This window comes from Topomyia yanbarensis, chromosome 2 (genome assembly GCF_030247195.1).
Source record: "Topomyia yanbarensis strain Yona2022 chromosome 2, ASM3024719v1, whole genome shotgun sequence".
Lineage (NCBI taxonomy): Eukaryota > Metazoa > Arthropoda > Insecta > Diptera > Culicidae > Topomyia > Topomyia yanbarensis.
Window position 1 is genome coordinate 312,194,626 of NC_080671.1, and position 19,007 is coordinate 312,213,632.

General features: G+C 39.3%; 1 protein-coding gene across 9 annotated transcripts in view; it reads right to left on the reverse strand.

Moving 5' to 3' along the window:
* The window catches only part of LOC131683573 (amyloid-beta-like protein), a 268,575-nt gene that overhangs the window by 15,078 nt on the left and 234,490 nt on the right, over positions 1-19,007 (reverse strand). For 7 of the 9 annotated variants that reach the window (XM_058965655.1, XM_058965656.1, XM_058965653.1 and 4 more), the window contains 5 exons: positions 6,324-6,742; positions 6,110-6,283; positions 5,762-5,911; positions 4,965-5,698; positions 4,744-4,891 (listed from right to left, as the gene is read on the reverse strand). In XM_058965655.1, the coding sequence (XP_058821638.1) occupies positions 4,744-4,891; positions 4,965-5,698; positions 5,762-5,911; positions 6,110-6,283; positions 6,324-6,742 (1,625 nt within the window). The remainder of the gene's footprint in view (positions 1-4,743; positions 4,892-4,964; positions 5,699-5,761; positions 5,912-6,109; positions 6,284-6,323; positions 6,743-19,007) is intronic. The other 2 variants (XM_058965660.1, XM_058965661.1) reach the window with 2 other exon arrangements.

A 19,007-nucleotide genomic window follows, 5' to 3' on the forward strand; every position in this document is an offset into this window, starting at 1 on the left:
ATCTGATAAAAAATATCAAAACAAGTGTACCTGCCTTTAAACATATTTGAAGAACCTCAGACTTTTGGTGACCTTTATTGCATGTACATCAATGAAGCTTTTTCTGGTCCATCGGTTGAAAAGCAACGTCCATCTATGGTTCAGTTAGACTACGACTTCGTTTCGACATCACATCACCAACTCCAAGTGATAGCGGCTTGGTCGAAAAGACCGAGATTAACGATGCAGATGACTTTCACATGGACTGCGGTAGTGAGAGCGAAGAAGATTTCCTCGAATTCGAGAGTATGATGCACAAATGGCGAACGACACTTGCACTTTGATGGAGCTTTCAGAGGGACGGAAAGCAATAAAATGCAAATGGGTCCACAAGACCAACGATGACGCAAATGGTAAAGTGTACAGACACAAAGCGCCTCTCGTCGTAAAAGGTTTCTCGCAGTGAAAAGGGGTGGACTGTGATAAGACCTACTCCCCTGTGATTCGTTATAGTTCGCTGCGCTACCTTTTTGCCGTATCTGCACGGTATGAACTGTCCATTGAGCAGATGGATGTAACAACCGCGTTTCTCCAAGGTGAACGTTTGAACAAGGCTCTCTACGGGCTTAAGCAGTCCAGCCGGGTCTGGAACGCGATGCTTGATGCAGCACTGCGTAGATTCCGAATGACTCCTTCAAAATACGACCCTTGCCTGTATCACCGCATTGAAGGCAATCGGATGATATTTATTGCGATTTATGCTGATGATGTGATGATGTGACGTTTCGTATGAAAGATTTGGGATCAGCAAGTTTATGTCTCGGAATACGAATTACTTGTGAAGGGAACGGGTTGGTTATGGATCAAGAAGCTTATATTGAGTCTGTGCTTTCGCGATTCAATATGCAACGTGCGTGGACGGCGTCAACCCCGATGAACTCTAGATTGAAGTTGTCGAAGCAGATGGCTCCACAGATCATGGATGAAGCTGAGAAGATGAAAGGAATCTCATAGCAGGAAGCTGAAGGCAGTTTATTGCACCAGACCCGACGTGCTCTTTGCCGTAAATCAACTAAGACGTTTTAACGCAAACCCACGACACAAGCATTGGGAAGTCGTAAAATATTTACTTCGATACTTGCGTGGTACCTCAAAACTAAAACTGCGGTATACCAAGCAAGGTAGTACAGATTTAACTGGTTACTGTGATGCTAATTGAGCATCTGATCCGGACAGCAGGAAGTTAACTAGCTGCTATATGTTCATTAGAGTGATAGTAAAAAAATGACCCCTATCGGCCCACCCCTGAGTCGATTTATAGTCCCACCAGGAGTACTTGTTCCAAATTTGAAGCAAATCGGACAAGTCTAGCTACCGGACCAACGTGTCTGAAGTTTGCATGAGATTTTTCTACAATTTACATGGAGAAAACCCACTAACTCGCATTTTTGCCGCTGGGTGGCACTGTATGCATCGTATTATCACTGAAAGTGAAAATAAGAAAGATAATTTAATTGTCTACAACTTTGTCGAAAACTGCTAATGAATCCGGCTTTGTTAAAAGAAGTTATTAAACTTTTAGCGAAGTGATGTCTGAGTCAGTTTTCCATAGGGCCTATCAGTGCATGGTTGTGCATCAGTACTCGATTCGCACGAACTAATCATTTTTGTGAAATAACCGTTAGATTTAGCTCAGTAGTATGTTCAGAAGAATTGTGGTAAATAATAGGAGTCATGTTTTGGTTAGAAAATTTTAGTTCTATATTGTACCGCATAGAGGGCGCCAACACTAGCTTTTCAACGGAGACAGATAAAAATTAGGTTTCTTCCACAAAGTTGTAGAACAGGCATTTTTCAATAATTCTCCCGAACATCTCGATATTCTATCTCTCTTCTATGAAAAGTTAGTGTTGGCGCCCTCTATGCGATCACAGTTGGAACTAAAATTTTCCAACCAAAACATAACTCGTATTATGTGGTATAATTCTTCTGAACATACTATTGAGCTAAGTCTAACTGTTATTTCACAAAAATGTATAGTTCGTGGGAATCGAGTACAGATACACAACCTTGCGCTGCTAGGCCCTATGGAAAACTGACTCAGACATCACTTCGTTAAAAACTTAATAACTTCTTTTAACAAAGCCGGATTGACTAGCAGTCTTCGACAATGTTGTAGACAATTAAATTATCTTTCTTATTTTCACTTTCAGTGATAAGACGATACATACAGTGCCACCCAGCGGCAAAAATGCGAGTTAGTGGGTTTTCTCCATGTAAATTGTAGAAAAATCTCATACAAACTTCAGGCACGTTGGTCCGGTAGCTAGACTTTTCCGATTTGCTTCAAATTTGGAACAAGAACTCCTGGTGGGACTAGGAATCGAATCAGGGGTGGGCCGATTGAGTTTTCAAAAATTCATTATTTTTCTGGGCAGTTAATGTTCATGCTACAGTGTGGTGCAATATCTTGGAGTTGTAAGCTACTGTCGCTTTATCGACGTGTGAGACCAAATACATGGCACTGTCTGCCGCTGCACAGGAAGCCACGAGGTGACGTGGTTTGATAATACAACTAGGCATGTCATGAGCGACTCCAAATTCACTTATAATATATGGCTATTGGACGAAATTCTCTAAAAATGTATATGGCGGATAAAGAGAATATAGGCTAAAGGGAAGGGAGGGGTGATGTGATGTAGAAAGAGATGGTGTGAGGGGAAGTTGAGTGGGGGCTGATGGAGTATGCAACACCCAACCGCATATTATACCCTCCATTTGAGATTTGGTTTATGAAAATCAGTTCAGTCATAACCCAGTAATTGATGTGACTAATTTTGGAATACGTCCAGAACCCAAAAATTCCGGAACTGTCGATAGTGTACATTATATCCAAAGAATCTTTGATTGGCCATCAGTCATCTAGACTTGCAAAACGAAATGATGTGATCTAGACTTGCAAATAGAAATGGATTTTTAACCTTTGAAGTATTACGATTGTATCGGTTTATATGGGAAATTCCTATGTGGTCGCAATAACCAACCTGTAACTCCGGAACCAAATGTCAGATATGAATGAAATTCAATGATAGTCCACGGGATTGTATCTTTCATTTGAAACTAAGTTTATAAAATGCGATCAAAAATTCCCTGAGAAAAGGTGTGACATTAAGGACATTATACATGCGAGCCACAACATAGTTGCTACGCCACACCCCTCTCCTCTGCCTAACCATGTATCTGACATGAGCAAATATAAAAATACGTTTTTCAACACACTAACCTTGCTGGTGTGCCACGAAACTGCTACTTAAGGAAGCTATAACATCTTCCTATACAATCAATCCGAGTTTATGACGAAATGCCATCTGTAGCTCTTATTTTGTGCGAAAATATCACCCCTCTTCACTTGGGGTTTCTTTTCGAAACACTCTTATTTTTCTTCTTCTCGTTTTCATTGCACTTTTTCAAATGCACTTTATTCTCACACCACTGCAAAAACACTCGCGAAACTTTAATCGTTTACTAACAAAACTTCAAATTTTCTGCCAATGTGCAGATGACCAAAGGAAAATGTTTGGAAACTCTCATTTGTGCGTTTGAATTTTCACTTCAGATTTCAGTTTTTCTCAATGTAAATAAGCGAGCCGGTACCTAGCAACGTGGCTTTTACATATATTCACCTTAACTTACGAACTTGGAAAGTACCCGGGGGCATCAAGAACCGTCATAGGTGGCCAATGTGGTCAAAGCTGCTTAGAATGATTATTAGTGACCTAGACCCGCAAATCCGAGTTATGTTGCATCCTTTTTAATATGTATTACACCATTTGGACATCATGGTGTTTATTATATGGGAATTTGCTGGGTGACCGCACTTTTCAACCCGTAACTCCAGAACCGGAAGACCGATCGACAAAAAAATCAATAGCAGCTTATGGGAGCGAAATCAAGTTTGAGCGATTCGGTTCAGCCATCTCTGAGAAAAGTGAGTGAGTTTTAGTTTTGAAAACACACACATACACATACACACATACAGACATTTGTCAATTTCGACGAACTTAGTCGAATGGTGTATGAGTCTCGGCCCTCCAGGCTACGGTTAATAAGTCGGTTTTCAGAGTGATTGCATATCCTTTCTATATGAGAAAGGCAAAAAACACATTTTTCTACGAATTTTTTAGAACTTTGCATGAAGCGAATTGGATCAAAACTTTTAGACATTTTAGTGTATCATTTCAATAACATGCTGAATTTTTTTATGCAAAAATGTCGACAAGCGTCTCGGTGACGAAGCTTTTTGTAGATCGTCTCTGGAAAAAACCATGATTTGCGGTGTTACCTGCCATTCAGAAACTACAAAACCGATGTCTTTCAAACTTTGCATACACATTCTATGGTAAAGATACCTAACCCCTACGTTGAGTTTTTGAGATAATTTTTCATTTAAGAAGGTGTCTACTCATAAAAAGGCGGAATTTTTCGTGAAAAATGGAAATTATTTTTTAAAATGAGTAAAAAACCTTAAATTTATCTCAAAAATTCAACGTAGGGGTTAGGTATTTTTTATAAAGAATGTGTATGCAAAGTTTGAAAGAAATCGGTTTCATAGTTTTTGAATGGCAGGTAACACCGCAAACCATATCTCGGAGATTATCACTTTGGGAACCCTCTAGTGGTCGCCAGTAGATAGTAGCACAGAAATCTTTTGTTGTAAAATATTGTTTCATTCTACCTAAGCATGCCACTTCGTAGGATACTTACAGGTTCACCATGTCCTATGTCATGAGCGAGCACATGTTGCATTTTCGGTTCTGCTTCCTGATGGGCAACAGCAGCGGCTACCTCCTCAACAGCACGCTGCACAGCTTCATCGTCGACGGTAGGCAAGGCTGTGGGTTGTGGGCTGTTTCTGTAAATTCACGTAAAAAAAAGTAAGATTAAAACAAGAATTATGCAGAACTCAGAACCGGCCTTGGACTTACGTAATTGTAACTTCCTCAGTGTAATCACGCGTTGTTTCGAGATCTCTTTGAGTTTCCAGTTCAGGTTGCTTTTGAGTTAACGGTTGTTCTGATACTGGTAGTTGTGTCTGCGTCTGCTGTTGTTGTTGCTGCTGTTGCTGCAAGACTTGTTCCTGTTGTTGTTGCACTTGTTGTTGCTGCTGCTGTTGTTGTTGCTGTTGTTGTTGTTGTTGCTGCTGTTGTTGTTGCTGTTGCTGTTGAAGTTGTTGCTGTTTGTATGCAGCTTCCATTTTTTTAGCTTCCAAGCGTAGTTTTTCTTCGCGAATTTTCTCTCGCTCTTGGGCACGTTGTTCCTTACGTTGTTTCTCAGCTAGACGTTGTCGTTCTTTCTCGCTAACCTTGCGTTCAATTTCCATGCGGTATTTGTCCAGGATGGTTGCTTCGGCATCCTCCGTCATAGCGAGCATTGATCCAGGTGTCTCATCCTTCGAACGAAGAGCCTGAATGTAATCATCCATCAACTGAGACAGTTTTGTCGAGAGTTCTGGGTAGCGTTTAAGCATGGCCATAGATTGATTAACAGCACGATCAATGTCAACCAGTCGCTCAAGGGTGCGTGGTCTTTCGGAGGCAGCTGCCTCCAGTCCTCCTGTACCTCCTGATCCTAGCAGATGACGATAGTGAGAAAGCGCGTGGGCACGATCCTTGTGCAACGCTCGGAGCAGCTTTTGCAGACATTTTTCAACACGGTGAGACTAGGGATATATAAGATATATTATTTACATGGAAGCGGTTGGATGTTTTATAGAAGCTATTACATTTGGTGGCTGTTCGGTTAGTGCCTGGGTGTAACAAGTCATTGCTTCGCGCTTACGTTGGTTGATGTGGGCTAACACGCGCTGCTGATGCATCGCTGCCAGTTGGTGTTTCTCAGAGTTACCCTCCTCTTCAAGTGCCTGCACAGAAGTCTAGAATGTTACGAATACATTCGGTTGTTTAATGCAAGTGTTTAAACTCATGTCAATGTTTTCAAACTACTATTGCGTCATTCCATTCGCTACGATGGTGTAAAACTAGTGCAACCAACTACTTTAAAAAATTTCAACTACTTGAAATTTAGAAAATCTATGACATGATTTTGCACTGAACGGAAACACAACATTTACCTGGAACCGAGCCGTCATACGCTGTTTGAACGTTTGAGCGGATTTCGGATCAGCGAGACGCATGTCCTGGTATTTTTCCTCCAAATCGGACCAGTCCTTCATCACTCGAGTGACTTTCTCGCGATGGCTTTCTTCGAGTCGCTGTTGAGCTTCCTGGAATTCAGTGTGCAAACTCTACGAACAGTATAAATCATACCGAAATTATCCTACAAACCTTGAAGCTTTGGTGCTCATAGCGTGGGTCAAAGTGCGTAAAGTATGGATCGGGTGTCGGGATGGCGGTAATTGGAGTGGTTGGTAGTTCTGTCGATTTTTCAGTAGTACTGGACGGGGTGGTGGTGTAGCTATCCTTCCTGTCTTTGCCCATTAGAGACAGCGGAGTACTGAATGAGTCCCACACCGCTGATCCAGTGTCTGGCTCTTTATCGGCATCGAAGTCCTCCTCGGAATCATATTCATCGTCATCGTTCTCGATGGGTTCGTCACCCATCATGTCTTCATCCTCGTCATCATCGATGTCATCTTCATCGTCGTCATCTTCGGAATTGTCGGTTTCGGTATCGTCTAGCGCCGGCAGTACTTCGGGGTCTTGGGGCAGCACCGGAAGATCGGTCTTTTTCACTTTCATCGGCACTGATAAGTAGCAAAAAAACGAACGAGAAAAAGTCATTAGGTAGATTACAATCAAAATGGTCGACATTAAACGCTGAAATGTTGCTCATTAATCTGCTTTTCATTCACTTTCGTGAACTTCGTCGCCGAAGAATGGCAAAAAATGTATATCAATCTCGTCACGTACAAGTCAACGAAGGTGGCCTAGCCGAAGTCGGTTAATGTAGAAAAAAACAAAAAGCTTTCGTGGTCGTGACATTGCGATACTATTCCCCTTACGCAGAATGTCTCAATAAACCACAAAGCCAATAATGACTCTCGATAAAAATGTCAAGAACATTAATCGTTGCCCGCGGTAGAGTCCAGCACGGAGAGGAGGAACCATTCACTGGAGTAGCTTTTCTGGTGGAAGCCGAATAGAATAAGTGGCAGCATTTGATTGTATAACGAACGAAAAAAAAACAATAAGCAACTTTGGTAGTTGAATGTTGATATTGCCGCTGAGCTAAGTTTTTGGTACATATTTATTTCATTTTTTATCGATAGCATATAATGAAAAGTGGAAAACGTCCAATATTTCGAAATGGAGCAACTTTTGTTTATTCTTTCTATGATACCTTGCGATTGTAGCAGTACAATACAGTGCACATCCCATTTACCGATCACTAAAACACAAATCATCCATTATTTCAAAAGATTCGAAGTATCGTTGGTTTTAGATATATTATATTGGCTAGAGATAACAAAGTATGGAAAATTGCGGAATGTTTAGAGCCCTAGTACTCAGGTGAGACTGAACATTGAAAATGTACTGGTCGAAAAACTAGAACTCAAGCTCATTAAGAACAGGATGGATATCATACGAACAACACTACCGACCAACTAACACTAATCTTTTGTATTTCGCTGATAGGAGTTGGTTGAAATTGAAATTGCCGTTATTCAATCGGCAGTTAGGTAGCGTGAATGTGAATGTCAGTGAAACCTATTCTGTGTAACAAGCAAAACTGCAAGATTATTCCAGAAAATTTTCGCTTAAACTTTTCGAATGAAAACCATTCTATTCAAATAACAGATTACAACGCTACATATCTTTGAATTTTCACGCGGCACATTTTTTTATTCGGGGTATCATCGTGCCAGCCCCTCAATCGATGCTCCAATAACCACACTGAAGAACAATTTTTTATCGTTCCCGGAACGGACAAGCGAGGGAAAAATCGACTTGAATAACCTCCGTAGCATCCGTCCAGGCCACCCTCCCTTCCTCATTTGGATGCGGTGGCGAACCAATCAAGGAGGGTGGCTATTTGTTATTATCGCCTTCTATATTTTAGGTAGCAACCCAGCACACTTCCGTTCGGCGCGAAACTCAACCACGTTGATACTAGCTTTTTACGTTGTTCAACTTGGTGTGACCTCGCGGACATCGATGGAATCGTCTGATCCGTCTATGTGTGTATGTGTGAGATAGAGAGAGAGAGAGAGAGAGAGAGAGAGAGTGATTGTGGGTGTGACTAGTGAAAATGGCGATCAGTTTCGTTATCGTAAATTTTTATGTGTCATTATCGGGGCAATATTTCGTGACCTTACTCAAAATTGTGGGAACTGCGGAAGGGCACGTATGGAGCTAACATGATAACATGGTACGATTTACTATCTAATTGATTTGACCGATTTCTTGAAATCAGTGTGGCTTTCTTCTTCTTCTTAGTTCTGGTTGTTTTCCGTCGGCTTCTTTCCGCTACAACGCCAAACACCAACGCCAGAGAGGTGACGACTTCCACTATCTGGACTAGATATCGACCCACCAACTCATGGACCGGGGACCTCAAAAAAATCTCAACGACCTCGATGGGATTGAACCCAGACCAACTGGGGTGAGTGGCGGTCACGCTTACCACCCAACCGTTGGCGCCGTCCAGGGTGGCTTTAACATATGATGCACCGGTGGTCGGAGAAAGAAAATAAAATTTGATTCACACACTTAATTTGAATTACTGGGTACAGTAAAATTTTACTGGGGTTTTGAACAGCAAACCGTTCGGTAATCAATTCAGTAAAACAATTCGGTTACCGAACTCTCCGCAATCCGTTCCATCTAAACGTCAAAAAATACTGGTCAGTCAGCAGTTTCCTCTGAAAATGGCGACTTGACAGATGATTTGCTGTACCTGTTCTGTAAATTTTTGACGAGGTTCGGTAATGTTGGTATAATTTTGCCGAACAATCTGTCGAAATTTTACTGAATAATGTTTATGTACCGAAAACAATAGAAGTGCTGATAAATTCAGTGGAATATATTGCGAGTTTCAGCAAATTATTCGAAAAATTACTGAAAATCGCTAAAAAATGAAAACTTTTCCGCAATTTTTCAAACAATTTGCAGACAGCTCCGTAAAAATATCACTTTACTGTGCAAGTCGTCGAAAAAAATTACTGAACAACTTTTGGCTGGCTTAGTGTGCACATAAGAAGAATAGCAAATGATTCTCTATCGAGGCATACTTTTTGTGTGTATTCACGACTCCACTACACTAAGGCAAAACGTATAGCGAAATTCATAAGATTTACCTTATGATGAATATAAAAGTAACAAAACTATGTTTTCATAAGATTAATATGAAAAACATACGACTTTTATGATTACCTTAATATTTTATAAGTTATTGCATATGCCAGTCGTACGAATTTCATACGAGCATCTTATGATTCTCATAAACATAAGATAAATGTATAATATTGTCTTATGATAATTCAAAGATACCTTATGGAACACGAAATCATAGCAAACCGATTTTAAAAAATAAATGCCGTTCCATAAGATAATCTTATGATTTACATACGTGCTACTTGTGGCTAAAATTATACGATATTCCTAGGAAATTCGCTGTATTTTTTGCCTGAGTGTATGTGTCATCGGAGCCGTAGCGTGCGTCATAAAATAAGCCAGGATAGGAGTATCATTTCCAGGTACGCACAGAATTATTGTTTGAAAGTCGAACTGAACAAGAAAGCCAAAGTAGACAGCGAAGAGGCGCATAATTGAGACTCTACTAAAGGCGCCAGAACAGGGTTGTTAATAGATAATTAATCGTCATCGTCGGCAACGTTAACCACCCGACAACGTCATCGGAAACTCCGTTAACGATAATGTATCATCGGATTCATCGTCATCGTCGATAATTCATCGGTGGTTATCGCGATACATTTTGCGTTACTTTCCCGTTTATTGGAGTTGAAGTTGATGCGGTTAACTTTCAATTGTTTAGAAATAAATAACTATTGAAGGACATGTTGTTGGCAGTTGAAAATCAATAGTTTTGGACATTTTCAATACATAGAGGGTTCGATGATGTGTCAAAATGGATTTTTACAACTTTTGGGGAAAGTTTATTATATTGAGGAAGTTATTAGTAAGTGAAAATCAATAGTTTTGGGCATTTTCAATGTACCGTCGGCGCGTCAAAATAGATTTTTTTTTAAACTTTTCGCGAACTTTTTATATTGAAGGGCAGGTTGTTGGTAGTTGAAAATCGATAGTTTTGGATATTTTCAATTCACTGGAGAATCCACAGTGTTTCCAAAGTGGCAAAAAGGTGAAAGAAATTTTTTGAACCACGAAAAACATTTTTTAGCTATAGTGTCTTCAGGGAAGTTTATTTAATTTTTTTGCGTTTAAAAAGTATTAGTTGGGTGATTGATCCCTCTAAAGCTGAGAAGCAAGTTTTTGTTTTTGGTCATTTATGAAAATAAAAAACTTTTTTTGGCAAAGTTGTTGAGAATATCTTAAGTATTAGCTTCGCTGGAGAGACTATGTGTCTATCTGTCGATTTTAATTTACATTTGCGGAGATTTCTTTGATATACTCCTGAAAATTGTTTTTTTCAAAATACTTTTCCTGGTAATTTTGTAGAATTTCAAAATGTTCCAAGATTTTGTTCAGCATAAGAAAATACAGATTTTTTTGTTATTTAAGTTGATTTGTATCTCTTACACACTTAATTTGAATTACTGGGTACAGTAAAATTTTGCTGGGGTTTTGAACAGCAAACCGTTCGGTAATCAATTCAGTAAAACAATTCGGTTACCGAACTCTCCGCAATCCGTACTCTCCAAACGTCAAAAATACTGGTCAGTCAGCAGTTTCCTCTGAAAATGGCGACTTGACAGATGATTTGCTGTACCTGTTTTGTAAGTTTTTGACGTGGTTCGGTAATGTTGATACAATTTTGCCGAACAATCAGTCAGTATTTTACTGGATAATGTTTATGTGCCGAAAAAACAGAAGTGCTGATAAATTCAGTGAAAAATATTACGGATTTCAGCGAACTATTCGAAAAATTACTGAAAATCGCTAAAAAATGAAAACTTTACCGCAATTTTTTAAACAATTTGCTGACAGCTCTGTAAAAATATCACTTTACTGTTCAAGTCGTCGAAAGAAATTACTGAACAACTTTTGGCTGGCTTAGTGTGTACAACTTAGAAGTAATCGAATGTTTAGTGTCCAATAAGCAATATTTTGGTATGGAAGCCACAAATGTCCGCAGACGAATACCAATACGAATCTGTAAAAAACACTATCAACATCGTTTGGTGGGCTCTAGCCTACGTTCAAGTCAAATTCGAGTAAATTCCTTCTTTAGCATATTTTTCTTATCTTAGAGATGCAATATATACAAAAATTATAATACTGTACTGTAAGACCTCCTTAAGGGAATTTTTACTAAATGATCAGAACGGGGTATGAGGCTTTGTCAAGGGACTAAAGAAGAATATTTTAACCGCTGCGGTTTATTAAAAAGAAATAAAAATATGTTATGTTGTGTTAGTCCAGGTGGTTGCGTTTCGACTTCTTCTCTTCAGAACTAGATTTTGTCAATGTCATAGTTTTATCATCCTAAAATTCGCCAAGGGGCTGATAAAAACGGGTCTTCACTGTACTCAAAAAACGACTAAAACTCTATTATAAGGCCGTTCATAAATTACCCTATATATTTAATGGTAAAAGAAGGAAGCATGAAGCATCTTATTCCATAATGGAGAGAAGAAACGGAGGAGGGGGCTAAAAGCTTCCCAACTAGAAAGGGAAATCAAACATTGGAAATATGTATATTCTCCTTTTTAAAATCCAAAACGGCTTCTAGTTTAAATTACAATTATAATAAAATCTGTTAATCACCACACCACTTAAATGTGTAGTGTAATTTGTGAATGGCCTAATAATAGTGATTTAGTAGTTTTTTCAATATATGTTTTTGCGTGCTAAAATTACTAATTACACAATAGCTCAAAATTTGTTTTCTTCATGGTCAAAACAATTTTGATCACCTTTTTGCCGCTTGGAAACACTGTGCACCTGGGACTCTTCTGTGCACCAACTTACTCGAAAAGTTGAAAAAATTCCATTTTGACACATCATCGGACTCTTCTGCGTATTGTCTGAAATTATCGATTTTCAACTTTCCCCTTAAATATAATACGTTTTCCCGAAAAGTTGAAAAATTTCATTTTGACGCATCGTCGGACCCCGCTGTGCATAGAAAATATCCAAAACTATTGTTCTTCAACTCCCAACAACATGTCCTTTAATAGGTATTTATTTCTAAACAATTGAAAGTTAACCGCATCAACTTCAACTCCAATAAACGGGAAAGTAACGCAAAATGTATCGCGATAACCGATGACCTGACGATGAAGGCGACGATACATTATCGTTAACGGAGTTTCCTATGACGATACATTATCGTTAACGAGTAGCGCCAATAAATTATTGTGAAAAATGTATCGTATTAACAACCCTGCGGAAAAAACTTCAAATTCCAGCAAAAATAGCGAAAATTATTAATTTTTCAGCAAGTTTTTTCGGTTGCATAGAAATAAGGGGAACGGAAATGTGGTCATGGGCAGTAAAGCAGGTCACCTTTTAAAAGCTGTAGCAAAGATCGTGGAGTAAGCTAGATCATTTAGCATCTAGAGGATAATCCCATGCATAACCATGAAAATTGAAATTTTCGCTCATTGAAGCAAGGGATCCTTGAAACAGACTATCCCGTCCTTCAGTATATCCACGCATACCATATTAGAATCGATAACTATACCATTGATCTCACCTTTGTGAGCGGGCATGTAAACACGTTAGTAACGTCAGTTGTTTGCTTTAGGTAAAATATCACAATTCTGAGCTTACAAAGGTGAACTTTTAAATTTTTTTTTTAATTTTGATTATAGAGTTTTTAACTTTTGGGTTATTCGCCTCTTTTCGGGTTAGATAAATCCCTTTTTGAAAAAATCTCTAACCCTATGATTCTAATGATAAAACCAAGGTTCCGGTTGGCTTTCGCAATAATGTGGGAATAGTGATCTCTAAACGTCAATTTAGAATCCAGCTGTACACCAAGGTCCCCGACAACTGACATTCTATCCAGTAGTTTCTCTGAGATAGTATAACCACAAAATTGGGTTTTTTCTGTGCGTGAAAGAAATTACGGAGTATTTGATTACACTGATAGTCAACCGATTTCGAGTACACCAGTTACAAAACTCATCTAGTTGTCGCTGTAGTTCAATGCAGTCCAATTCAGATCGCACAATAAGAAACAGTTTAAGGTCATCTCCATAGATAAGTTTGCATCGTGGTGGAAGGACATTACAAACGTCATTGAAGAACAAGGAGAATAGCAAGGGTCCAAGATTACTACCCTGGGGCACACCTGATAAATTGATGATAGTATGTGACTCGACATTTCCTAGTTTGACAGATAAGGTACGGTCTACAAGGTATGATTTAAGCAATTTAGTGAAGTTGAGTGAGGCACCCAATCTTTCCATCTTCGCCAGTAGGAGCGAGTGGTCAACACGATCGAACGCTGCTTTGAGATCTGTACAAATAGTGTCCACTTGTGCTCCGATTTCAATACTTTAAATACAATGTGAAGTGTATTGTGCTAAATTCGTGGATGTGGATCTACCTGGGAAGAACCCGTGTTGATCTGTCGATACATATGTTTTGGCTTCCCGGAACAATACATTGCTTACTAGAATTTCAAACAAATTGGACTCCGCACAGAAAGAGGTTATGCCCCGATAATTCGCTATGTCCTGCTTATCATCTTTTTAAAGATAGGAAACATAACCGATTTTTTTCCAACACAGAGGAAACGTCCCTTGTGACAACGATAGATTAAAAATCAGCGGAAAGGGCACTCACATATCTTTTTAAATCAATGGCAGGAATCCTATCTGGACCAGCCGATGTCGAAGATTTAAATTTTTTAAACGATTTCAAAAGCGTTGTATCATATTGTAGCAGAAATGGACTTCCGCTCATTATCGGCAGTGATGCAAATGCTCAGCACATTACTTGGAGCAGCTCATACAGCAATATGAGAGGCTCTAAACTGATGGAGTACATAAGTAGTACAAATCTCTATATTTTGAATGTGGGAAACCGGCCAACTTTTGGTAACATACCGTAATCCTAAATCTACAAACGTGGACCTCTTTTTGGAAAACTTGACGACTAAATTTCATGGATATTTTCCAACAATTAATCAACTAGACGATTTGGATGACGTGGATGATGAAAAATCTTGTCCATTTCGTACTGTTAAATCGACTAGGGGAACCCCTTGGTGCAAGGCTGAGCATGAAAGTATGAAGAAGGATATGAGAAGACCTTGGAACCGGCGTCAGCGTGATGACTCGAGAGCTTTCAGGTCAACTCGTAGTGCATATAAGAAATGTTTTACGTCTGTAGCACGGACTGTCTGGCACAACCTATGCACTAATGTTTCTAGTCTGAATGAAGCTAGCAAGTTAAATGAAATTTTCTCAAAAGCAAAAGATTTTCAGCTAAACTTCTTAAAAACCAAAGATGGTTTTTATGTGATGAACAAAAACATGTTCTTAATTGTTTCTTCGACGCACACGTGCTTGTATTGATCCGGAATCCGGAATGTCCACAGATCTTATTCTGGTGATTCGCACTCGTGGGCAATGATGTACCAAATCGGGTTTTTATAATTTTGGGGAAAAACCCAAGGTTTTTTCCCGGTTAAAACGTTTTTTTCGCGGAAACATTGGGTTTTTTGCATCTTTTGATATTTTGGTAATTGAACATTAATGTATTGTTATCCAAACATTTTTATTTCATTTATGAACATTATTGTCATAAAGTTTTGCATGTATATGAATTCTGAATGGTTTTCCTCGAATGAATCGTTGTTATAGCGGGGATCCAACATTTTTCACAAATATTGTGGTTAAATAAGTGATAAAACTTTTCAATGTTTGGGCTAAGTCGATTGTGCTTCTTACTGTGAATCCACCTAAACGAACTAAACATTTTTTCTACTGTTGCTGATGTAGCTGATAACGAAAAAATTCGGATTGTGATTTGTGAGAGTTCTGATTACGGTTCATACTAATGACGAATGTCAAGGCCACTCGCATTCTGCATATGACTCACTTTTCACCGAACTAAATAGGTATTTTCTAAATTTTGTGTGAATACCTACCTCATTTCGCTAAAAGTATAGCAACCCCTAAAATGAGTAACAAGCAGAATAAAAGTAGTTTGGGCATCACACGATTATTCTAATTTTCACTTGTCAGAGTAACAATGACTATTGTTCCCAGTATTATATGAAACCAGTTGGAATATGGAATGGACCGAAATTAAAGTCGCAGGAACAGAAAATGCTTCGTAACACCCGTATTAAATATATTAGAATGTGAAAATTGAATTTAAACTTCAAGTTTCAAAATTGGACAGGAGCTTTTCGATTATGTCCTACAGAATAAAAACCGTAAAAAAGTATATCCGGTTCTTGCAAAGGACTTTTCTTTATCCAACTTTTAATCTTGAATGTAACGTTGTACGGAATTTCCTCTGAGCGAATTATACTGGAGGTTTATCCTTGCCGACTTTTTCGGGTGAGAATATTCTAAGCGATTGTCATGCTCAAGGATCTCTGTCCGATTTTTACGCTTGATGTTTATATTCGATTTTTACATGCTAAGATATCTGGAGTGGATTCTACAAAGTATGTTTTATCCTTACGACTTTTATTTTCGGTCTTTCAAATGTAAATGCAAGATTCTTTAACCCTCCGGAAGTCACGCTTATATCCCACTGAATGAGCAGCCGCTGGTGCCCTAAGACGATTTCGCTAGATTTTCAGAGCAGCGTGCACTCAGTGCACTAGCGTGACTGCTGAAAGGATAAAAAAATTAAATGGACATTATACATTCGATAAAACGAAAAAACCCATATTTCGTCCGGGTTAAAATGATTTGGGAAAAAACCTGGTTAAAACCCAAAAATAAAAACCCGGGAAGATGGAATTTTTCCCATCGGTAGTAAGATTCGGAGTGATTTCTACTCGTGGGGATGAAAATTCAGTACACCATGTCTGAACTGTAAATGTAAGTGAAAGTGAAAAATTCCCCATAATAGCTGGTGGCTATTTGGAAATACCCTTTGTTAACGCGCTGTGTGACCGACGGCTCAACGGAAATAAGTTTATTGATTATTGATACTACAAATGTTCCACAGCTTACTCTTGTTTTAAATGTCATAGCATTAATTTTCTGTTTCCTCCGATAAAACCATTTCTTTGCGTGGGTAATGAAGCCCGCATGATAGTGTTGACTAATCGGAAGGTATCTTCGACTACAGACAGCCCCTCTGGCTCAATGGAATTTATCCGATGGTATCAATGCCGGTAAATCTCCTTTCGATATAAATTATATTCATCTAATACCACAGGGCCCTGGAAGGTCTACTTCCGAACCGAATACAACCCATTTAACATCATCGATACATCGCGTAAACTAACTAAACAACACTCGGCCGTGTACGAAGAAGTATCTTGTCTACGTACCCGCCTGGGAAGTAGAGATTAATGGTGTTGTCTCCGACAGGGGCCTTAATTGCGAAATATGGGGTTGGCTCCTTCCAAAACCTTTTGCTTCAGTCTGTGAAAATTCTGGTTTGCAAGCAATGCGTTCAGCATAAATCGAGGAGTATAAGAATTATACTTATTTTCAATCAGTCTCATGACGAGCTTTTCGCCGAATCTATTCTTCCAAACTTTGTTCCTTTGAACGGGGTTCGTCTACCTGTTCGCCTTTTTGTGTCTCAGGGTATGCCGTTATTGCGAACAATTTAGCCATACAGCTACCCAATGTAAAAACGTAGAAACAACGACTAATTTCTACGCTCCCTTGTCCACTAAAGAGCGAGAGTCTGACAATCCCAATGTTATAATGTGCCTATAAATTTGCGAAAAAAAGAAAATCATTTCCTCTCCAAAGCTGCCTCGTAAAGGCCTGAGAGTTGTCGGTTGTCAAGTCCGAATCAAAGGCAGACATTTTTCCTCTATAATTGGAACCTCAGCTGGTTCAAGAAGACTTCAACTCCCACGGTATGCCATAGGGTTGTCTTCACATTGATAACCGATCTATCTTACTGCATGATGTTCGCGACAATTTCAATATGATCGTGACTACTCCAATAACGCGGCTAAACGTTTTCGATTTATCATTGTACTCGACCTCAATTAGTGTGCCTATCGATTGGAATAGCTACACGTCTACTATATCCGAAACAATCGAGCCAAATCAAAAAATTCCCCCGGTGGAAGCATACAAGGTTTTAACTGGCTTGATTATCGACACAGCGATTAAAGGTCAAATGAAACGAGATCCGGCGCCAACAGCAGTGGACGGTCTCCCACTTCGTGGTGGGTAGAGAGCACTCAGAATGAATGTCAGATTGAATGTCGGATCGCCCGATTTTTTTTCCGAATATATGCAACGTTTGAAACGAAAATGAAAAACTTACTGAATGCTGAAAACGCGGTTATTGGCACCGGTTTGTTGACGGATTAACGAGAAAAATGATGTTTCATCTGGTAGCTAGGTTCTACGTTGTGTATTCTACTAAACCGTTGATCGGAATACACGGAACCATGAATCCTTTTTCGGCGACAACAGCATTCCATATACACTCAAACATTCTCCCCACAAAACTGATGGTTTTATATTTACCCATCAGTCCACATCGTTACAGTTCCAAGGATTCGATGGAGCGTTGAAAGCACTCCTTGAATTTTGTGGGGAAAACATGGGAGTTCCTTAGTTCTTTATCTGAAAAATCATATCAAATTACTTTAGTTTGATTTTTTATGCATTACTCCATTCCGGGTAATGAGAAGGCGGACACTTAGATTAGAATGGTAATGAGAAAATTCAAACAGATTGGCATTAGAAGGTGATGTTCATTAAAGATCGCGTAGCGTCAACGAGCTTTTCAGTATTTCTTATCAGAGGACGCTCGAAAATTGGCAAATTTCGTGGAACAATAGAAGTTTAGGAATCCCAAAGGCAAACAAGCCTTGGTTCAAGGGGATGGATACGGCTCGTGACTTCATTCGGATGATATCTCGGGTCATGTCCAGTCATTATACGTAGCATCTCCGGTATAGTGGGGTCGTAGAGAGCGGTCTCTGCGCTTATGGTGACGATTACCGCAACATAAAACATATTGTCTGGTGGTGCGCCTAGTCCGCTAGCGCCAGATCGCCGTCTCAATTATACAGATTTAGTTCTCTCGTCATTTGGTTGATATGCTAACAACTACCTGGAAATATGGTCACAAAAAAGTTCCCAGTGGATCCAAGAAGGGCAGTCGGCGATCGGGTTCATGATGTCCTGTAGTATTCCGTTTCTTCCGTTTGCCAAAAACTACAAGTTCTTCTTCTTTTCCCTAACTTTGTTGTTTGCCCTCTCCTCACTCTCCCTGATACGGTCTCTGCTACTCTGAGGTTGAAATCAATTACTCTCGTGTATATCTTCAATTGTTAATCAAATAATAGTTCGAGCTAAAAAAATAAAATGTGAAAAAGTTTCAGGTTTAAGTTTGTTCCAAACATTCGAGTGGGTATTTCCCCTCTCTGTTAGTCTCGAGTGGGTGGTACTACCCATACTACCCACGGTATCCGCCGGCCATGGCTATCACTAAATCGGTCAAGTGGACACTAACAATTTTTGCTCCATTGTAATCACTAGGAAAAGATGGAATTTTTCCTGTGCTACTGCAAAAGAGATTCAGATTTGATATTCACAAACGTGTAACTTACTAGTCTTGCCACCGGGTATATTTTGAAAGCATGGAGAGAAATAACTGTTAGAATTATTTCCAAAAGTGGGGCAGCGCCCAAGCGATGAAGAAACCAAGAGTTTTAGGCCCAACAGTTTATTTTTTCTTCTTCTTAGA